The sequence below is a fragment of the Corvus hawaiiensis genome, chromosome 28 (genome assembly GCF_020740725.1).
Source record: "Corvus hawaiiensis isolate bCorHaw1 chromosome 28, bCorHaw1.pri.cur, whole genome shotgun sequence".
In the NCBI taxonomy this organism is placed as follows: Eukaryota; Metazoa; Chordata; class Aves; order Passeriformes; family Corvidae; genus Corvus; species Corvus hawaiiensis.
Window position 1 is genome coordinate 2,559,649 of NC_063240.1, and position 23,889 is coordinate 2,583,537.

A 23,889-nucleotide genomic window follows, 5' to 3' on the forward strand; every position below is an offset into this window, starting at 1 on the left:
TTGTTTAAAAACCCCTCAGTTTCAATTACTTTTATCACTAAAAAGCATCTGCAAACACAGAATTTAATTTTTGCAAATGTTTTCATTTTTCCATGCTGCAAACAAACTCAGGTTCAGAGATGAGGGAACAAATGTCTGACTAGAATAAAGGACTTTCACCTTTTTTATGGGGAGATCACAATTTCACCTGCACCACATACGTTATTTCCAGCTGGCACATACATTATTTTTATTCATTAAAATCAATGAAGAATTACCTCTTGGTAGCTGAACTGAACCAATGTCACAGTGTTAAACATTTGCATATTTTTCCCTAGTCCCAGGCCCTGGATGCTGTTATCCTTCTGACTGAGGTACAAGTTATTCCCTTTGAGCTCTCCTCTCCTCCCCTTGCTTCTCATCTGTGACTTGACCTTAGGCTGAAAATACGGTTTATCACAGTGAAGCTAATAGGGCACATTTTGTTTAAATGCCATCCCAAAGCAGATAATGTGGCCAGACTAAATGTAGGTCTTCACTAGCTCTGTTTCAGAAAGGGACATATCAGATACTTTCATGTTTTTTTCACATCCACCCAGGACCATCTTCAAAGCCAGATACAGAAGTTAAGCTTATCATAAATCACAAGGTTGTTGATTAACAGTTGAGGATCATTTTCTCTGTTCCACAGAAGGAAATGCAACATGTCAAAACCTGGGCCTGCAGCAAGCAAGGTGTGTTTGCATTTTGATAAATAACACCAGATGGGCTCACCAGAGTAGAGCTGACAGCACTATGTGCTCAGGTACCACTGAGATCAGCCTCCCGTGCCAGGGGGCACGGTATGTCCCAGCCTGGGAAGGCCCGGAGTAGCAGCACCACTAAGAACTCAGCAAGGCCCATCCTAGAGCTCTGCTTACTGTGACTCCTCCACTTTCATGCTGCTCATCCTAGTGCTTCTCAAAGCATTCACTTAAAATATAAATACTGTAGAAAGTGTATTTTTAAACAGAATAATTTTCAAAAGCTGGAGCACCACCTCTGTGAGAAGGTACAGCTGAGGACAAATTAAAACACGTCTTAAGTGGGAGTAGACCAAGATATGAAAGGCAGGCTTAAAGCCAAGGCACAGCTACACTCCTGGTGGGACAGCAAGCCCAGGCTCTGCAGGCATGAACTGTGAGGTGTAACAGAAGCCACTCTCCAGTCAATGCATTGTTAAGGCTATGGGAAGCAGGCTGTATTCTGAGCTGAATTACACAGCATCAGGCCTCAGCACACACATGAAAACTGTATTATTCTTGGGGAGATTTTATTTGTATGACTTCTGTCATCTCATTTTACAGCTCTGTCAAATCCAGATGCTCTCCAGACCCCACAGACTGACAGAGAGGGATGACTAATTTGGACACTTGCATTAATATGTTTGCTGTGCTCCACAAGTCTTTTTCTTGTTTCTCATTACAGCTGTGCCCTGGATAACCAGCTCTAGAGACAGAACCATGCAGGTACTGGAGCTGAGCAAAACAAATAATTTTCTCCAGGAAAGGCAGGATGGGATTTTCCTCACTCAACCATGGAGTGTCTGCCATGTCAGTCCCCAGATCTCACAAAGTCACCTCAGGTTGCTCTGATGCACAGTCACATTTGCAGCACCATCTGACCAAATACTTGCAAGTGGTGCCTGCACCAGGAGCTGGCTCTGATGGGGACACAGCCCTGCAGACCTCAGCCTGCACTCAGACTGAGCCCACCAGGAGCTGCTGGTGGCCCACTCCAAACCACAGCAGATTCCTCACAGAGCAGGAAAGCTGCTTCTGAACTGATGTGTATGAATGCACATCCCAGTTATAAACGTTAAATGCGGAATTGCTAGAATTAGATTGTCTTCTAATACAGGACATGCATAATCAATGAAAAGTGTATTTGTAAAAGCTCTCTCCAGATTAATACATGACATATGGGCTACTGGTAAAACCACAGAACACCTGGGTGACAGGATAAGCCAGACTCTGCAGTTATACTGTCTGAAATAATGGGGTAAGAAATTAAAACTGAAAATACATTGTAACACAGAGTCAGAATTACCATCATAAAGAAAACCTTAACTTTGGTTTCCCCTGAGCCAAGTGCCTAACTAAGTAACTTCTCCCCTCTCTTTTTTTTTTTTTTTTCAATATGCAAAATACATTTAGAATTTTCAGGGCAGTACTAAGTGTATGAAATTAATTCCTTTGCTTAGCAATAACCACAGAGGCCTGTAAGACATCTCAAATGGTTTAAAATATGAGAAAATTGAGTGAGTGAGTTCCAGGCTGGTACAAAAGACAAAACACATTTTTGTTTTGCTTTAAATCTGTAACTATGGCCTGGAATTGACCTGTGCATAAGAGCTGCATGCATGTAAAGCCAAGGTAAGGTCAGCACTCCAGGTTACACACATGGCCCAGAAACACAGTGCACTGCAGTGACAGCAAGTGTCAGAGCAAGAAAGTAGATTTGGCAAATCAGTAACTGATAAAAATGACAATAATCCTATTTTAGTATGGTCCAAGGTTTGGGCTGTAAGCTGGCAAAGAGGCAGCATGAGTCATTCTGTGTTTTAAAAAAGTCACCGAACATGGATATCCTGTTAAAATTCTATCAGTGGTTGACCCCAGATGTCATGATTAGACTTCCACAAGCTAACTTACTTAAGTTTAGGTACTGCTAGTCTCAGAAAAACACCAAACACATGCTGTACACTCCAGTTTTGTGCAGCCAGGGCCCCAGAACTCACCTGTGGTTTGATCCACAAGCACACGTGAGTTGATGATGCGCCCAAAACGGGAAAACATATCTTCTACATCCTTCTGTGTCATTGACCGGGGCAAGCCACTGATATATAAATTAGCATCCTTGATAACTTCAGAACTTGGGCGGGCATAGGACACCTTTAAAAGAAATAGAAATACATGTTCAGGGTATTAACAGGGAAGATCAATTTATTGTCATGAGCCAATTTCATTTACTCCCCCACTACCAACATACACATTTTTACTGGAGTTCAAAAAAATGGAACCAGGAGAGAGTAGGGGAAAATCAACCAAACAACAGGGAAAAGGGCATGTCCCTACGTAAGTCCATTCATTTTAGGCTTACCCAAGAGATACCAACTATATTAGCATTGCTGTAAGGAGACAGCAGCTGACCAATACCAATGCTCCCAGCAAACACTTTTGCCAAGAATCCCGAGTTCTGACTCGGACACTGGACCTGTCACAGCTCACATCAGGAACTTGTCCTGCCAGTAGATTTTCTAATGCTTCATAAAAAGATGGCACGAGTAGAATGCAGTTTTCTGTCCTAATTTCTGCTACTGGAGAAAGCTGCAAGGATCACCCAAGTAGGGGTGAATCCTACACATAGAGCACAGGCTGTTGTTTCGGATAAGGAAAGGAGTGCGTGTGTATTAACAAGATTTACAATAAACATTATGAAGCATCCAAGATGTGCATGAGTTAAAAAGCCTGGCAGCAATTGGGAATGGTCCCCCTACTTCTATAAAAATGGTGGGAATATAAAGAAAGGGAATCTTCAAATGCTAAGCTGCTTCAAAACACTTCATTACTCTCCTCCCAGATTCCTGCTTGCTGCAGCTGGGAGCACACAAACCTTACCATCAGAATGAAGTTTACTACAACGCCGTTTTCAGAGAAGACTGAAGAGCTCCTACCTTGATAGTTTTTGACTGAAGTCTGAGGCCATTCAGTGTGTTTATTGCTCTTTCAGCATCTTTTGCAGTTACGTAGTTCACAAAGCCATAGCCTAAGCTGTGTCCTAAAGGGAAGAACATTTTTTAAAATTAATCCTAACAAAAGAATGTTATCACAAACTAAAATGAAAGGAAATGCAAACAAGAAGTGAACTCAACATACATAGTCCACACAGCAAATATTTCAGTAAGCCAAGGCGGTTTCCCAAGGCTGGAACACCTCATAAATAACTTGGAGGTCTTTTATTTCCACTCTGGATATCCCTCTGCCTTCACAGACAGCAGGCATTGGACAGAGCACACATCAACAGCAAGAAATTTAAGACTAAAACACCAACTCTGATCACTCTTGCAAACTTCATGGGTGTGGGACAAAGGCAATCACTTAACCAAGTTCATCAGTACAAACTCTTGTGGATAGAGAACAGAAAGTGAGAAAATGTCAACGGATGAACTGCCAGGTAAGAAATGAAGAGCCTCGTGATTTTTTTGGCTATTCCAACCTCCACCCCTGCGGGCAAGAGGGAAAAAGAAGTTTCCAATCCTTCATTAATACAGCTAACAAGCAGCAAGTTTCCCAAACACAGCATCATAGTGAAGAGCAAAAAATTCTCTTTAAGGCAGACAATTCATGTACTATCACTTTATCTAAGTTTACTCTTAACTCTTACAGGAAGAATTTGATATTAATAATAAAAATCCTTAATATATTTAAGGAAAAGTATATTTATTTGGATACTTACGTGTTCTGCTTGTATCTCCAATCTCCACAATTGCTACTACCAGTTATAACATTACATACTAAGATCATTTTGGGTTGCAATTTCCCAACAATTAGAGGCTCTTATCAATGTAGGCCTAAAAATAACTAAAATACATTCAAGACTGTCTCAGAGCAATAAACCAACTGCAATTCAACCCAAGACACACCTCTTTCAGCCAACTTCTCCTTGTCTCTGCCAGATCTGTGGGATTTTCTAAAGAAAATCGTAAGCATGCATAGGAAAATGTGCTATTTTCCTCTAACAATACACTACTTTTAAGTTATTAAGTTCTAGTGTCCTCAAGCCTAACAATGGAAGACAAATCTAACTGTTATGATAAAGGATTCTGTGGTGAAATAGCCCTTTTTTAATCACACTGCTTGGCTCTGCAATGGTCTTAGCTGACAAGAAGTTTCCTTATGCTTTCCAGACATTTCGGAACACCAAATACAGACACAGGTGTCAAATGATGGTATCCTGGCACAAACATCAGAGGAAATGAGGAGAAGGGCTGCAAGACAACTGCAGATTAACTCCAGATACTGAAAAAAAGAATGCCCAGTCTGCTGAGACATCGAGATTGCAAGTATAAAATCCACAAGGGAATGGAAGGAAACCCCAAATAACCCTCAGTGTTTTCATGCCAACAGACTGACTGCAGAACTGCACCAGCTCCCGGCACAGCCTCTGCCTTTGGCTGCTTCCTCGTGAAACCTAATCCAGCAGTAACTCAGCTGAACCCAGGCAACGTCAGAGTCTGTTGTCTAACAGACAGACCCTTTGTATAAACACCCACAGGTAATTTCTGCTGTCTGCTAAAACTCTTAGAGAAGGCAGATCTCACACAGAAACAACATCCGGCTCCCTTAGAGACCTGGTGTTAAAGCAGCTCCAATCAGCCTCTCATGATACCAGACACAGCACATGGCAAACTGCTCTGTGCCAGTCAAGCAGGATTTAATGCCATCCTTTGGAGACCTACAGGTGACATGTGCGAAATTCTGATCAATGGTTCTTACATGTACCCACAGCATGGTTTTTGTGATTTCTTTATAACATTCATTTTGTTTATCAGTCAAAGATGGTAAATCGTTTAGATCAAATATGCTTGGTTCATACCCACTTACCTACTGAGATTATTTACCTCTGATTAAGAAAATGAATAATTGAACAATTAGAAAAATGTTTAGCACCTGGACCCTACCTTATTTCTTCAGGGTCTGACTAAGAAAACAAAAGTAAGTCTAAGACGGAAAAAATACCAGGTGGACATCTGGCAATGACTTTCCCTCTTGCAAGGATGGGAAGGATCCAACATCACTCACAGGACCAGCTCTGCTCTGAAGGCTCAGAGCAACAGCTGCTTTATGGGTATTTTCAGTCTGTCCCAAAAGTCACATAAACATGAATATTCCGGCAAACTACCGAACAGAACCAGGTCCTAAAAAAACTTATGGAAATGGGCCCTTAAAGACCAGGGAAATATACTCCAAACAAGACTAATCCCTCCAATTGTGACCCACAGTGAGCCCTGCCAGTCAGGACTCTCACTTCCTGGATGGATGCTGCACTGGGGAGAACTGGGGGACTATTTTCCTGATAGATGAAGAAGAGCAGGGTTCCACTCATATAAATTTATTATGCTGTTTTCAGTACAATGAGTATCCTTCCCCAGTCCCTTGCAACAAATTCCCAGAGAACATAGCAGGCACAACATTGTAGATCATGGAATGGTTTGGGTTTGGAAGGGGCCTGAGAGACAATTTCATTCCACTCCTGCCATGGGCCGGGACACCTTCCACTCTCCCAAGCCCCAATGTCCAGCCTGGCCTTGGGCACTGCCAGGGATCCAGGGGCAGCCACAGCTGCTCTGGGCACCCTGGGCCAGGGCCTGCCCACCCTCCCAGGGAACAATTCCTGCCCAAGATCCCATCCAGCCCTGCCCTCTGGCACTGGGAAGCCATTCCCTGGGTCCTGGCCCTCCATGCCTTGTCCCCAGTCCCTCTGCAGCTCTCCTGGAGCCCCTTTAGGCCCTGCAAGGGGCTCGGAGCTCTCCCTGGAGCCTTCTCCTCTCCAGGTGAGCACCCCCAGCTCTCCCAGCCTGGCTCCAGAGCAGAGGGGCTCCAGCCTTCAGACCATCTCCATGGCCTTCCCTGGACTCATTCCAGCAGCTCCATGTCTGTCTTGTGTTGGGGTCCCCAAGGCTGGAGACAGCTCTGCAGACGGGATCTCACCGGAGTGGAGGGACAGAATACCCCCCTTTCCTGCTGCCCACACTCCTTTGTTTCCTTCCAAAGCATCACACAGGCTATGTGTTTATGCACCATTTGAGATCAGTGACAAGGAATTTTAAGTTACTTACCTACAGGATAAAACCAAACCTAAGTAACAGCGCTCATGGACACCCAAGAGTAAAAGGCACGAGAGCTGGGTCCAGTCCCTGGAAACAGAAACTGTGCCCTAACACACACACAAGTCCACGTTAAAAGCAGTTCTGATTTTTGTCCCAAGCATTCTGACTGAAAGCACATTCTACAGCCTCCAGCCAATGCTCTCCTTTTCCAAACTCAAGTCTGCAAATTCTGTGTCCACTTGTTCCTGTACAAGTCCTATCCTAGACCTTACATAGGTTTTTCCTTCCAAGTGTCTGTCCCCAAAGTACCCTCAGTGACTGTATCCTCTTGGCCTTCTTTACTGTTTTTGTCGGAGCAAAATTCTGCACCTTTTCCACTTCCAGTTGCTCAATGACTATTTCTTATCCAACAGTTTGAATGTCCTGGGAAGTGAGGGGGCAGGGACATAATGGGGTTTACTCAAACACAGATTAAAAAAAGAAGGCTGTGAAAGTGGCAGGATCACAAAGGTCAGACATTTTCATATTCCCTCTAGACATCTGACAGTAAGTTTGTACTGAACCCAAATATTACAGGCCATTAACTTTTACGTGACAATAGGTAAGACACTATCAATTACTTGTATTTCTCTACAATAACCTAGAATGCAGACCTTCCCTCGTAGTTTGTACTTACCGCCTTTAAACTACATTAGTATAACATGACCTTATAGCCCTTAAGTGCTAGAAAAACCCAACCCATGCAAAATTGACAGCATATATTAATTCTCCTTGCTCTAAAATACCCAAGAGCATCAGCCTCAGCCATCTCCTCCCACTCAGTGCCCAGTGTTCATCTCTACACAGGCTGGACCAACACACAACAGTCCTGTCACTGCAGGAGGCATTTCCATCTGTGCAGGAATGCTCTTTGCTTCATAGTTTTACTCCAGAACAGTACAGTCTACCTCTCTGCTAGGGATGCCAGGAAATATATAAGGAACTGACATTTACACAGCATTATGACTCCTGTCAAGTGTTTATCCCAGGCAAGGAGAGAAGTTTTTTGCTTTCTCCTGATGTTCCCAACCTGCTATAGAAACCTGCAGTGCAAAGGAAATTGGTGCTCTAACAGTTTTCAAAACATTTTAGTGGATAGGAATTAAAAAATATTATTAGAAGTTTGCATATACACAAATGCAAATTTACTCAAGAGGAAAAGCTAAAAAAGAGCAACAAGTAGGCCCTTATTTGGATGAATAATTAACAAAGTAACTATAAAACCTAGTTTTAAGCAAAATACTACAGTCCTTCAGCAGAAAGAATCAAGTTTTGTTTCCATGATAAAAGGCCCTTTCAGGAGAGAGGGCACTGGTTTTCCTTCCGTGCATCACTTGGGTTTCTGTCCATGTCTCTGCTTCCTTTCCCAGCTCCCGAGACACAGCTTCAGTCACCAGCTCCTTCCTTATTCTCAGCCCACTGCTGACAACTCCAGCTCCACCAAGGAGTCTGATACACACCTGAGCACTTCACTGAGAGCAGCCAACTCAGATCTTCCCCATCCTGTCCTTCATAAGAAACCCCAAAATCAAACCTGGCTCCTGTTACATCAGCGCACCTCAGCACGACGGCAATTTAGTTTAGAACTTGTTTTCTGAACTGGGAATTGGTTTTTGGAGGACGTGAGCTGGGTTTGAGGTTTTTGTTTGGCTTTACAAACTGTGCTGTGAGAGTGATAACCAGAGAGCCTAAATACGTGTGAATGAGAAGTACCACGTAAAATACGAGGCATCAGCAGAATTCAAAGCAGTGACTTTCTGAGCATAAGAACAGATTCAAGTGCTCAGATGTGCCCTGTGTGGGCTTCTTTAGCACAGTTACACTGTTGTACAGCCAGGGCTACATGATCACATCAGCCCGGAGAAAAACGCGGCCATCCTGCATCAAACTTCCCAAAAAGTGTTATGACAATGGAGAAGTGCAGCAAGGTAGGACTGGCAGAGTAGGTGATCAAGAGGCTGTACCCTAACTCCCAAGCGAGTCACAGAACACATACAGCATCCTCTGTTTCCTAACAGCCAGGAAAACAGGCAGATGTGTGAGCAGGGAAGCCTGGCTGAGCAGGGAGCCCGTGGCAGAGCTCCAAGAGAAACAGAGAGCACAGGAGATGGAAGAAGTGACAGCTACAAAAAGAGGAATTCGGAAACACTGTCCACTCTGTCTGAGGAATGGCAGAGCTCAACTGCAGTTCAGACTTGAAAAGAATGCAAAGAAACAAAACAGTAATATCAACGGTAACAAGAAAATGTTCTATTGCTGTTCCAGCAGCACAAGGCTGGAAGTGTGGGAGCAGGTTTAACATGTGATCTGAGCAAAGGGGCACACGATGCTTTCTGTGCCTCACTTCACCAGCAGAGTCTAACAGGCCTCAGCACTTCAGAAAGCTCCCAGAGAAGGGTCAGTGGATGAAGACTGAGCCAGGGACTAACTGGTTGAGTGAACTGGTCCCAGTCAAACCCATGGGGGGATGAAATGGGCTCTTTGTCAGGGCGCTGAGACACCAGGCTCATGTCCCTGCCAAAACCGTTTCATCTTTGAATGATCAGGAAATTGGAAGAAGGAACGTAAGCACCAAATCCATCTTCAAAAGGAGACAAAAACACACACACACCCCCCCACACACATTCTACCTCCATGCCTGGAACTAGTGGAGTTTGCAAGGATCTCTGCTGGGACCTGCAGTTTACCTCGTGATCCATGTCATGGAGGAGGTGATGGGAGTGTGCTCTCACCAAGACTGGAGATGACACCAAGTTGGGAAGAACCTGTCATAGACTGAAGGGTCGGGCTGCCACAGGGGACAAGCCAACAAGCACCTCATGGAATGAGGTCCTGAGCAAGGACAGATGCAGAGTCTTGATTGTGGGGAGGAAGACACCCGGGCAACAACAGACTGGCCACTTAGCGGACAGAGACTCTTCTATGGAAAATGAGCTGGGAATCAGGGTATGGAGCATGAGCCAGCAATGTCCCAAGGGAGAAGGGTAACAGCATCCTGTACAGCCAGAAGACAGAAGAAAGGAGATCATCCCCCATTACTCAACACTCACTAGACCACACCTTGAGTACTGCATCCAATTTTTGACATCCCCCAACACAAGAAAGACATTGATAAACTGGACTAAGCACAGGAAAAGACCACCAAGATGCTCAGGAGACTGGAGTACATGGAAGTTTCCCTATAGGACAGAGCCTCAGGGACCTGGTCTGACCTCACAGCTGAGTCTGCTCTGAGCAGGAAGCTGGACTAGTGCCCCTTGGAACTGCCCCATCCTATGATCCCCAAGGAACTCAACGCTATGCCAGCCTCAGGTTCTTTCAGTTCCACAGCACAAGGTCTTTTTCTACTGACAGCCTGGATGCACCTTCCAGCTAAGGAGGAATGGAACAGAACTGAATACTAAAGAAAGGTTTAGCAAAAGTAAAGAATCTCACTTTTCTTCTGCCTCTTGGGATTTTCTCCCATTGATGGAACTATTTCTAAATTTTGAGGTCTAGTGAGTCCTTAAATCAAAGCCTGGAACTACCAAAACTGCTACTCAGCTTGGAACAAAGACTCTGCCAATGTTCAGTGGACTATTTATTCTATCACACAATTTGGAAGCACGCCCTTCCTCAGTCTATTTTTGTGTGAAAACTCATTTCCACAGGTTTCCACAAGATTTCTTCTGTCATTTTTTGTCTGCTGGTCTAGGGAGATGATGCTGGTTTCTAGCTCCTCCTGATATCCTTCAGCCAAACATTAAATCTGCTCCACATGATAATTTTAACCACTTTTTCATTTTAATGTTCTAAAATGACAGTTTCAGAACCTGACATGTTCTCCAGGTGCTGCTTGACTTGACTCTGGAGACAAGCACTTGCTATTTGTTACATCCTTGGCAGTTTTTTTTTCATACTGCAAGGTGTCCTTACAAGAAAAAGCAAGCAGCTTCATGAAGGATTTCTGTCAAAACACATTTTTGGATGTGAACAAACATCTGAAGTATCTAATCACCAATTTTCAAAACTAACAGTTGAAGGGCATGATTTTCCATTCCATGTCTATGCTGATCAAATTCCACCATCACAACACAGACAGTAATAAATAGAGTAACTTCTAGCACATAATTCATAGTATGTTTTTTAAAAGACAGGAAATTATGGAATGGTTTGGTTTTAGAAGGGACCTGAGAGACAATTTCATTCAACCCCCTGCCATGGGCAGGGACACCTTCCACTGTCCCAGGCTGCTCCCAGCCCCAATGTCCAGCCTGGCCTTGGACACTGCCAGGGATCCAGGGGCAGCCACAGCTGCTCTGGGCACCCTGGGCCAGGGCCTGCCCACCCTCCCAGGGAACAATTCCTGCCCAAGATCCCATCCAGCCCTGCCCTCTGGCACTGGGAAGCCATTCCCTGGGTCCTGGCCCTCCATGCCTTGTCCCCAGTCCCTCTGCAGCTCTCCTGGAGCCCCTTTAGGCCCTGCAAGGGGCTCGGAGCTCTCCCTGGAGCCTTCTCCTCGCCAGGTGAGCATCCCCAGCTCTCCCAGCCTGGCTCCAGAGCAGAAGGGCTCCAGCCTTGCACTCAATCCTTCTTTAATGGTATAGATGATGCATCTCAGCTACTCTGGAAACACAGGAAGCTGAAGCTAAAACCCAGTTTGAACCTAAACTTTTCTCCTATCCAGTCCCCTAGCCCACAGTTCAGCGATGTCCTCTCACCCACCCCACCTGTAACACTGAGCAGCTGCTGTGTCTCTGACACAACCATTTGTGCTGTGGTGACCACAATGAGTCACAGAAAACACACTACTGGAGACAGAACTGAGTACAGGAGCTTCAGTGCAGGTACTGAAGCAGATAATTGTAAACTTCACTTTTACCTTACCTGCCAAAAATATTCTGCTGTCTCCTATGCAGATTTTGGGAAATGGAAGCAAGTACTTTTTTGTTTACCTAAAGAATTTGTTGAAGCAACAATTAATCATTCTCAAATACTTTCACCTGCCTCATCTCCAGTTAAGTCATAAATACCGCCCAAAATTATCATTAGTCACTGAAACACCAAGACAGCACCAGAAACCCCACACAGTGCTGTCTGTGTCAGGCTGGGGGGGAAGCTCAGCATAGCCAAAGAGCCCGGGGCTGTGCCTAACCTAGAGAGAATCGAGGCAAGCACTGTGCTGCTGGAGGGCTGGGTCAGTCAGACCAGCACTGCACCAGCCACTGCCGCACCACACACCACCTACACTGAGTACAAAGCTGAAAGTTTAGGTTTATATTGAAGCATTTCCAGGATGTTTCACCCTTTGTGGTCAGTCCGTGCAGCAGCTCAGGATCTTCCTTCTACAGGACCTGAACCCAGCTTTGTTGCGGTTCCTGTGATTAAGACCCAGACTGCTCACCAAGCCACTTCCTGCTTCTGCTCGTGGCTTCAAATCAGCACATCCTACTGAACAGACACTTGATGGCAACAGAAAGGAACTAGCAAGGAAACAAAGAAAATATCTAGTTATATTGATAATGGTTTTCCAATCCAGAATGTGTCCTCACTGCTTCCCCAGCTTTAGGACACAACTCTCTTTCTGTTCATGGCCGAACCATTTAGAGTCTCATTTATAGAAGTTTAAGGGCAAAAGCACATTTAGCCAGTTTGAAAAGCCTGACCTTCAAACAACTCAGCAAAACATTATAAATTACAAATAAAGTGCCCTCTCCTTCTTATGCAAAATCAGTGGTATTTGCCTTGAAACAAAGATGAATACAAGCAACTCAAACAGACACCTCTTTGGGAAAAAGTCAAAAGCTACAAAGCTAACTTGACACAAGTCTGTTGTCAACCCTGGTTCAGAGAGCTCACAGGGATCTCACCATCTCCACAATATTGCAAAACTTCGACCATAAGAGCAACAGCTTTAAATCCTGAAAACAAAAGGGTGGGGTTTTTTAGTAATTAATTTCATTTCACAAAGCCTCTCTGCATAATTATAATTTCTATATGTTCTCTTTTTATTTTTCCTTTCTCTCAGTTCCAGAATATTTCTCTATTGAGATTCAATTTCAGTTGCTCCAGGGCTCCTTTTCCAGATGAATTGCCAGCATCCGAGATTCTGTGAAGTGAAAAGGATTTGTAAAGTGAACACAGAAAACACCAGGCCCAAAACTGTGCAGAAATACCACAAGCTGTTTTTTTGGAGGGAGTCTGGGGGGAAAACGCCTCTTACTGCAAGATCTCATTTCTTTAAATTGGACAGAATTTGGAACAAAAATCTGGACAGTTGTTGGAACAAAAATCTGACTGTTCAAGATGCTGAGGGCTCAAAAATTCACTTCTTCCATCTCTTGAGGAAGAAACTTCAGCTTTCAAATAATGGCACTTCTTTAGCTGCAAACATTACAGTACAAAACCTCAGCAAGTGCTCAGTCACCCCAATCATAGGCTGAGCTGAACCCAACTTTTACTCTGCAGAAACGCAGCTGCTCCACTGGAAGAGAATGAAAGTATTGTAATATGTGGAACAATAACTCCCACTAAAAACATGCTGAGAAATATCAGAACACAACCAAAGATGTTGCTACATGGCTCATTTGTATGGCTTGATGAGGGAAAAGAAAAGCAAAGGAAGCAGAGCCATGAATGGCTTGTACAGCTCTCTTGGCCTTTATGACTTTTGTACTGTAAGGAGGGATATATTTAACCCTTTCCGTATCCAGACAGAGCAGAAGGATACCCATGACCCCAAAAGAGCAGGGAGCCACTGCCTGTTGTGCCAGCCCTGCCTCAAGACTCTCAGAGAACACTCTCAGGGTCCCTCTGAGTGGCAGCACCACCACCTGGTGACCAGCCACTGCTCCCACTCTGACATCACTGTTGCCTTGGGGTGACTTTAGGATGTGTACCCCATATCGCTGCCCTATGCCAAGAAATTAACTTTGTGCCTTTCTATACCTCTAAACTGAGCAGGGGAAGGAAAGAGGGGGAAGGAAAAACTGAGCAAAACTTTTTCAAAGCAGTTTGCAGCTTTTTCAAGGTCACACTGAGATAGCAACTTCTTTTTCCCAGCTGTGGCAGGGGAGGGAGGAAGCACCCGGCTGGCTGCTCCCGGAGTCAGTTTTTTGTCCAGTGGTTCAGCTTCTATTTCTCCGGAGTGAGACTGAGAGTTTTTTTTTTCTTTCCTGGAATTTCAGAGTTTCTCCCTTTTCTGCTGGACTGCTTCAATACCAGAGCACATCAGGAGGACTTTCCACTGAGCACAGAGGGCCTGGCCCTGGGCCAAGCCCCAGCTCCAAGGGGACCAAAGGGAGGACTCTAACACTTTCCCAGGTTTTTTCTCCACAGTGAGAGATTTTTATTATTTAACATTATTTTCCGTTTCTCGTGCGTTTGTTAAATAAATAGTTTTTACCTCTTTCACTTTCCTTTGAGGAAAATTTATTTTTCCCGAACCTGGTGGGGGAGGGGTGGTTGTGCCTTCTCTCAGAGGATATATTTCTAAATTTGGCCAAACCGGTAGAACTGTGCACACACCGAGGGTGCAGTCGGAACCATTGGCCAGTTCACCTTTCTAACAGATTTGGCCCTAATGTTAAACCCTTGGGTCCTTCACTAGTGACTCCCCTCCAGCTGCACCTTGTGCTGATGATTCCCAACCTCGAGGATTGGTTTTCAATTCACCCACAGGCTCCTCACCCGGTGACAAAGGTCCTCCTCACTTGCAGCACTAGGAAGACATCCGCCCAGCCTGAGTGAGGGGCCCCAGGCACTCCCTGCACAGCTCCACCATCCTTTTCAGTCAAGGCAGCTTTTCTTTGGCCAAGGCCTCTGCTGTTCCAGGAATAGGTGCTGCCACAACAGCTGGAGGCCACAGCAGCCCTGAGTGCACATGGGCTGAACACAGCAGAGTGCCCAGTCCCTGCCCTGCTCTGCCTGCTCACAGGGCTCTGGGAGCTGTGCTCTAGGCCAGACTGGTACATAGGCCTGGCCTAAGCAACAGCTAAACAAGTGCTTGACTCTCCCCAAGCAGGGGTCAACCAGAACAAAAACCCTAACATCCTTTGATCAAGTACACCTGACAAAGCTCAGAGCAACCTGCTCCAAGCCCAGGTGTTGTGCAGCTATCTCGTCCTGACAGCAGCCGGCACTCTGGGTCATCAGAGGGGTACCAGAAATCCACTGACAACCCCAGACATGCCCCAAACATTGAGAAGCAGAGCCCAAGAACTGCTGCCGCAGCTGCTGCTCCTGGCTGTGCTCTGATCCCTCTGAAAGAACCCAGGCAACCTTTAGGGCCAGAAAGATGGGGAAGGGTCTGAGGAGCGGCTGAGGGCACTTGGCTCGTTCAGCTGCAGCAGAGGAGACTGAGGGGAGGCTCCTGGGGGCTGCAGCTCCTCCCGAGGGGAGGCGGAGGGGCAGGGGCTGAGCTCTGCTCTGGGACAGGGACAGGAGCCCAGGGAACGGCTGGAGCTGGGTCAGGGCTGGGCATGGAGCTCAGGGAAAGGTTCTTCCCCCCGAGGCTGCTGGGCACTGCCCAGGCTCCCCAGGGAATGGGCCCGGCCCCGAGGCTGCCAGAGCTGCAGGAGCGTTTGGACAGCGCTCTCAGGGATGCCCAGGCTGGGGTTGTTGGGGTGTCTGGGCAGGGCCAGGGGCTGCACTGATGATCCCTGAGGGTCCCTCCAGCTCAGGATATTCCAGGATTCTCTGACTTAGGTTAACTGTATTCCTATACCCTTGCTAGAACTCAGTTACTACCTCCGAGGCAGTTTATGTGGTCACCTTTATGACAAAGGGAATTAAGTGGAGCTGGCAAAGCTGGTGTTCACATTTTCAGTGTTTGGGCAATTTGTCTGCAAACCATTTGCACTTCTAGTTAAGTTAACCATTGCCACAAGGCATTCTTGAATGCACATTTAAAGAACCACCAAATGTGATTAAAGAGCTAGAAAAAAAAAATCCAGATGTAACAATGTATTTGAATTCCACAGTTAACAGCAAAACTACATAAACAATTTCATGCAAAAGGAAACTATTTCAGCCAAAGAGAATACTTAAGTATTTTCCACAAACAAGAACACTTCAGAATTCTGTTTCTAGACTGAGTTCACTGCACTGGTGAAATGAGTGGTTGCCCTGCCACGTGAACTTGACCTACTCACCACCCTGCAGCACCTGACAGCTGGGCAGTAAAAGCCTCCTCTCCTTTCTGCTTGGAAAGCTCACATGGACAAGGACATTCATTTCTTTTTTTGCTGCATAATTTCTGAGAGTGAGTCTTCCAGAGAAGACACCGTGAAAAGAAAAAGGCATAGAAAGGGTAAAGTTTTATATCCTTTCCTGAGGAATTACAACTATATGAAAGTGACTTCTTTTGGTCCTGTAAGCAACATGCCCCAGGCATACCTGCAGAGAGTGAGCGATAGCAATGCTTGAGATGGACCCCAGATTCCTGCATACAACCTTAGCAAGTCACCCCAAAATATCATTTCTGCTCCACATTTTCCAGCAGCAGTGGAGAGATCCCTTTGCCCCAACAGCTGCTGATCACAGAGTTTGACCTCAGCAAGCTCCACCAGAACTCACACTGACACAAGCAAATGCAGAGGGTGCAGAGGAAGCCCACATCTCCCTCCCAGCCTCTGCACAGAGGGGGTCACGTTTGGGGAGCTGACATTTACAGACAGAGCCTTTGGAACAGTGTGAAGGATCATATCCTACACTTCCTAGAGTAGAAAGTCATGAGCACCAGAGGGAAAACATTCCCTGCTCAGGCAGTACAGGTGGTGTGAGGGAAGGAACAGAAAACCTCAGGAAGTTGGATGCCTCCTTTACAAAATCCATCACTGTCAGAAGGAACCCTCACAGAGCGAGGTGTGCACAGCAACCTGTCACCAGGGACTCAGAGCACGGATACAGTGTCAGGAGCAATAAACAGATCCCACAGAAGTCTGTGACCATAAACAGATAGGGAAAAAGGTTCATAGGATCCTAGAATAGAATATTCTGAGTTGAACTGATGATCCTTTTGGGGCCCTTCCAACCCCTGGCCCTGCAAAGACACCCCAACAATCCCAGCCTGGGCATCCCTGAGAACGCTCCTGCAGCTCTGGCAGCCTCGGGGCCGGGACCATTCCCTGGGGAGCCTGGGCAGTGCCCGACCATCCTCTGGAGGAAGAACCTCTTCCTAATATCCAGCTTAAACTCCCCCAACACAGCTTTGTGGTAGTTTTGCTGAATTCTTTTCCCTTGCACTCCGAGGACAGTTACATATGGTATCACAGCTGAGTGGGGAGCACCCTACAGCTCACACAATTATTCCAATAAGCAGGAATAGTATTTTTAATACTACCATGTGCTGCCATTGCATGTGAGTTTGGCAGCTTTTTATTTTTGAATAATTCCACAAAAAGCAGTTTAACTCAACCTTTTCAGAGCTTTAGGACAGCCAGGTTTGAAAGTACCAATACTTCAGCAGAGTAAGGGGAAGACAGAGAAACTAAAACAGTCATGACAGACTAACTTTCAGCTTCAGCATTTGGTCCAGAAGGACTAACACCCTGTGTACAGCTGCATGGACAGCAGGCTAAAGATGACCAGGCTGTCTTTGAAAACTTAGAGCTATTGAGCAGAAGCATCTGTGCTGTGCACAGTCAGACATCCTGACACAATGAGCCATCAGAATCTGTGCTGCAAGAAACTGAGCAAACCCAGAGGGGCCCAGAGGCCTGCATTCCTGCATTAATAGGTATGGAAGGAGAAACGTTTTTTAAAAATTCACGTGTTAGAGGAGTTCAGCCCATCACACTGGCTGGAAACCCAGACCCCAGAACCTGGATGTTGCAGCAAAGTCAAACATCTCCCATGCAAAATACAGCACGAGACATATTTCTTCTGTTGGATCATCTCTGGCATGAGGCAGTTGCTCCAAGGAAGAGGACATTTAACATCATATCCCTGGAGAGGGAATCAGTGCAGAGCACAAGTCTGGCCCCGCTGTGTCAACCCTGCAGGACTACTGTCTGGTCAGTGCAGGCCAACTGGACCAACCCCAGACTTCTTGTTCTCAGCCTCATGAGCCAGAGCCACAGGAAGAGAGGATTTCATTGATGGAATCAGGTCAATGGCTACTCACAGACCTCAGCAATCATCATGACAGCCCAGGAGATGCACCAGTGAAAAGTTACATCGCAGGCTGGACACTGTGCCATACTATACTGGGAAGTGGGAACCAGCCTTCTAACATGTCCTTAGGGTTCAGAGCCCTAAGGTATGGCTGGTGTTCAATTAAGATCTGACAGAAAGAAGAGTGTCCAATGAATTCTGTAATTCTCTTATGAAAATCCTGGATGTCCAAGACATCCTCGCCATAAACACAAGTACAGTGAGCAGCACAGCAACAATCCAGTATTTTGCTGAGCCCCACTACTGATTCACTCATCACAACTCAAGCAAAGTCTGGAAGTGCTGAGGAATGCAATACACCAACTGGGGAATGCAGAGTCCAGCACTCTATTCCTCCAGTATGATCAGGAGGAGCCCTGCACCCTTCTAATGCTCATCTAATGCACAAGCTCCTCTGTATAGTAACTGAAAAAAAAAACCAAAAAAACCAACAGAAAAAGAAGTTGTCACATCTCAAACAACAAACCAGACACACAGTCACACCTTTACCAGTGGTTATAACCCAAATGTACACAAAGCCAAAAGCTCCTGGTAAGGAACGTGAACTATAACTATAGTTTGCTGCTACTTTCACCTTCCTGTAACACTCATAAGTAGTGAGATAAAGGACAAGCACTCTGGGGGCTTCAAAGAGTTTCTCTACATTTTATAACCACAATCTAACACATGGAACACAGATTGTTCAATACTCTGCTGCATTTGAAGCAAAACCCAACAACATAGGTAATGATCATAATTAAATACTTTGTTCAAACAACCCCAAACTTTGGCTTTCAAATCAATTCTGGAATCCCAGTAATCAGTCTCCAGACAGCTTATGCCAGTTCAATAAGTCATGAAAAACTGCATTCCAGGCAGAAGTATTTTCTGCCCCACATTTTATTAACAGACAATAAATTGAGAAGACCTGCACGTATCATTCAATGTGTTACGAAAAGCAAGCATTATCAATTAAATGTTGATTTTAACTCTGCAAATACAAACAATAAAGGAAACTTCAAAGACAAAATACTCTGCTTATTAGAACTTCATGGGGGCATCAAAAGCTATGACTTCATTGCAAAGAACTAAACTGATCCAAAAAGTAATTCCAACAAAAGCAAAGTTTCCCTCCCTCCTGCCTAGGCCACTCAACCCACTCTATCTCACATGCCAATATTATGACCCAAGGTCAGGGAGCTGAACAGGTTTTTCTGCAGCTCCAGTTTCCTGCTGTCTGCCACGGAGTCAGAGAAATCCAAGTGGAGGCACAAGAAAAGCAGAACTCTGCCACAGGATTGTGGCTCTGTTCAGGGACTGCCACCCATCCATCTGTTTAACAGAGCTTGAGAATAGAGACATATAACGTGAACATCAAGGGGCAGAAACAAAAGCAAGAGGAAGAGAAAATGCTTAGAAAGAGCCAATTCTTTGGCACTGACAGCCCAGAACTATCAGTAAGCATGGAGATGATTGGTAACTGCTCCTAATAGTGTTGCAAGCAAATGAAAAATTAGGTAGCAACAAAATTCAGTGGCCTGACCACAGCAGCCGCACAGGATCCAGCACCTGCAACCACTTTAGAGAAAAGCCAGTGTTCTGTCCACAGGCACTCAAGGACTCTCTGCAACAGTAACAGCAATTTTACTTTTGATTCTTGAGGTTAAGAACAACCTTGAGCACACAAGTGTATGTTTTGGACTTTAAACTACCCAGCACTGTCAAGTTGTAAGTTAAAGTTAACCAGACTTTACCAGAGTGTTTGATGCTACAGGAAACAGTGTGAAGCAGACTCTCAACTTCAGGCACTAATGAGTCTCTTGCTCCCCACTGAAAATATCCTTCCCTCCCACACACGTGATTCTGTGCTTATTCTACAGTCTAAGGTATGGGTCAGCTATGACTTGCTATCATTAAGCAACGGGTCTTATTCCTTGCAAAACCAGCCTTCAGAGTAAGAGCCTCAAAGCATATGACAACATCTGGGCCGAACACTCACCTTCCAAAACATTCAAAGAAATCACTATTTATGTAACTATTTTATCATGACTGAACATATACATCCCTTAAACACAGATTTAGACAGACAGACCTCATGTGATATTTCATCTGTAAGGTATCAGGAAAGCCAGAGACATGGAAATCAGAGAGGCTACTCAGAAAGGAAATTCTGAAGTTTTTAATTATTTAGTTCTCATGGGTATTCTCAAGCAAATAAAGCACTAAAGATGACGCACAAAGAGCTCTCATGCATTCCATCAGCTCCCATGCAGCTTTTATAGACTGGGGAGCAGTCTCAGGCCAGTTCTGTTATGGATTAGATAACGATCAGTATTGCTGGATTCTGAAATACAACACTGAGCATGTGCAGCAGAGAATTCCACAAGCACTGAGCTGCAGGCTGGGAACAAACATCAGTGCACAGCTAGTTAACAGCACCTTTTCTTTTTCCCTCCAGAAACAACCAAGTGCTCTCACTAAATCCAAGACTGTGCAACTTCTGAACAAGAATAACCAAAACTTGTAAATGAAGTATTTTAACAGTGCAAGGATTAAAACCTCTTCAGAGAGCAGATAAAAGCTCCTGCAACTAAACAGATATGGCTCATGGAAGCAGTTGCTCTGTCAGCATTTGTTTTGCTTCAAGGCAACTTAAAGTTTCACAAGTCAGAACAATTCATTCCTCTCATATTTTAAAGCTACTACTACCAATCCTATTTAAGGAACTTACAAGTTAAATTCCGCAACAGTGATAAGACCTACAGCCACGGCACACCTTCATTTTACAGATCAAAATCAGAACAAAAGGTTTGTTTGTATATTCAGAGCTCTGGTAGAGTCAAAAATACTCAGACTGTAGGAAGAATAAATCAGCTGGGGACTAAATCCAAACCAGTTTTAGACCTGTCTATTGATGTTCAAATTTGGGAACTGTACTTCTTGGAATTCTTACCCATACACACAACAGTCATTAACTTAGCCTTGAGCATTCCATCCTCCCAATACCCAATCCTAGCATTACTGGAGTTCCAGGCAAACTTGCCAATAGTTTGATTACACACACATACACACACACACACACACACACACACACACACAGAGACAAATATTTAATATTTCTACATTAAGTTGTATTCAATCAAGTATTTGTTTGAGCAGTCTAGCACAAGGTGACAATTTCTGAAATACTAAATCATACCTGCAACTTTGTCCCGAATAAGTTTTGCAGATTCCACTTCGCCGATGCTGCTGAACAGACTCCGTAATTCATCCTGCGTCATGTTCTGAGGGAGGTAGTTCACAATTAAATTTGTCCTACCAATATCATCCCTGCAATCTTCAGCCATGTGATCTTCATAACCATTGGACATTTTACAATATATCTGCAAAGAGGAAAAATCATCAGTGAGGTTTAGATCTTCACATTTCCATAAACCAAACTTCCTCCACCTGAAATAAGTTTGAATGTTTATTTAAAAAAACTGAGAACAAGCCACTGCTTCAGCAATGCATTTTTTTCAACTCACAGAACAAAACACTATTTGTTGAAAATTCCAGAACAATTCATTCTTTCAAAAGCACAAACACGACATATTACAGAACTATGTACCATTAAAGAGCTCCTCCGGATTTCTATTTTTTTACATTAATAAAAAGCATCAAGACAGATTTTTAAGACATTCCTGTAAAAATCAAAGTATTCCCAACAGCCAAGGTAAAAATCAGGTCCCCTATGTCCAGGTACTTGACCAGCCACAACCAAACTGCCACCTCAACCTGAATTCCAGCGTTATGCCCAGAACTCTTTCAGACAGGGAGAGGAGAAGCAGCCAGATCTGACCCAGTTCAGTGTTTCAACTGGGGACTATTAATTTTCTGAATGTTTTCCCCTGTAAACGTTGTCCATCCTGCACCTCAAGGCCTGTTACTGTTCAACGCTGCCTTTGGTGCTGCTTAACTGTGTGTATGAAACCAGTGAGCTTGTGCTGCACACTGACTCGGGGCCATAGTGAGTATTTGATAGAGTTTCTATTTTTGCAGCTTTTTAAAGAAAGCCTTGAGAAAACATCCAGAACTCCTATCACAGGAAGATACTCTCTGCCTCAGTCCACCATCAGGGACTGAATCCTGATGTTTTTAGTTGACCTACAACTGAAACTCACACCAGACTCAAGCTGCTCATGGCTTGCCAGAATCGTAGTTTTTAAAGCACTTCAACCACTTTGAAATAGTCAAAATCAGGATATCTAAACCCTGTTCCTGCAACAGGATCTACAGATCTGGATCTGCTAAAGGATAAGCCTTTCTGGGAACTGCACCACTACTGATAGCCAGAAGTTGAATAATGGAAGAAGTGAGAAACAGCAACCAGAAATCCTTGGTCTAGAACGGAAATGCTCACTGCATGAAGGGACTTCCAGGCCCTTCACCAGCAGCTGCTGTTAATTCCTGTCTGACAGTGAAGGCCAAATTTTTAAACCAATACCTGAGCACATTATTACAGAATAAACCATGAGAAGACTTATGCTAATTTGAGATTTAACACAGTGTGGATGTGAACTGAATCTTTATCTTTTCAATATGTGTTGACGCATTAAGAGCTGGCAGCTCCTGCTCCCCTTCACCCACAGATCAGGTTCTACCCCCATTTCTGTGTTTCACGTGTCAACACAAGCCCATCCCAGCACCCTCTGCCCATGGGAATAACCAACCTGTACTGGGAAAGCAATGGAAAACTACACAGGAGGGAAGCCCTTTTTGTTGTGTCAGCAGTTTTAATCTGCTTTCCTTGCAGCAAGATAAGCACCAGGAGTTAATGCCACAGGATAGGAGAGCAGGGAGGCGCTGCAAAGCTGGAAGCGGGGGAAAAGACTCCCCTCAGCAGACAATTTTTAAGCTGCCAGGTCATCTCAGTTGTACTGCAAATTCTGTCATTAAATACATATTTCCTCCTGGCTCTGTCAGAACTGGCCGAGCACAATCTCAGAGAAGTTTCCTGCTCTGGTAAACAACACTTAAACAGCTGAACCGTCTCTGGTCACCGTATCTAAGTTATAAAACCACATAACTCATATTTTCAAAATTATTTTAATAGAAGGCAACTTTGCTTGCCTTTGCCCTCTACAAAATTCAAGCCCTACAACAGAACACACCAATAAGTTGATGAGTCTGCAAGTTGTATGGCACAACTAGAATATTTAGTAAGCAAAGAAGAAACATTGAAATGTTTCCTCCTTTAAGAGGAAAAAGTTAAAATTTCCTTCACTTTAACCAAATTTGCCCTTTATTGCCATTTATTTATGATAAAAATCCTTCCTGCTGCTGAGATTAGGAAATTGCTATATATTGTAATGAATTCAAGAACAGACACTTAAGAGATTGGGGTTTTGGGGTTTTTTCAATTCTCCAAGGTGCATCTGCTGCCTGAAAAGGAGGCACCACAGTCAGATACCAAGCAGAGAAACATGCCCAGCACACCATGACGGCAAGTTACCATTACTTATATTTGGCATAAAGCAGAATTGACAAGAGTTTGGCAAGTGGCTACTGACTTTCCATCACTGTCCCACATCCTTTAACCTGTCCGCAATAGTGAGAGTCTACACCTCCCAGGATACTCAAGCAGTGCCTGGGGCAGTGCTGATTCAGAGCCATTAGAAGGTGAGAAGGAAGCTTCCACCTGCTTTTCTTTAGGTGTTTAGAAAACAACATAGGAGCCCTTGCACACAGGGCTGGCAAACGTTTCCATGGGATACCAGGAAGAAAGTATGCAGGAGCAATAAACGCACAGTGAAGAGCTAAAGGAGCAGAGCACTGAGAGAGAAGATGCTTCTTTCTTCCTAATCTCTCGTTGAGCACTTACACAA

The 23,889-nt window shown here is 44.6% G+C and overlaps 1 protein-coding gene across 3 annotated transcripts in view; it reads right to left on the minus strand.

The window, feature by feature from the left end:
• Positions 1-23,889, minus strand: part of ELAVL1 (ELAV like RNA binding protein 1) — a 45,248-nt gene that overhangs the window by 14,783 nt on the left and 6,576 nt on the right. For all 3 annotated transcript variants that reach the window (XM_048287523.1, XM_048287521.1, XM_048287522.1), the window contains 3 exons: positions 21,222-21,405; positions 3,695-3,798; positions 2,759-2,912 (listed from right to left, as the gene is read on the minus strand). In XM_048287523.1, coding sequence (XP_048143480.1) covers positions 2,759-2,912; positions 3,695-3,798; positions 21,222-21,393 — 430 coding nt within the window. In that variant the 5' untranslated portion in view covers positions 21,394-21,405. The remainder of the gene's footprint in view (positions 1-2,758; positions 2,913-3,694; positions 3,799-21,221; positions 21,406-23,889) is intronic.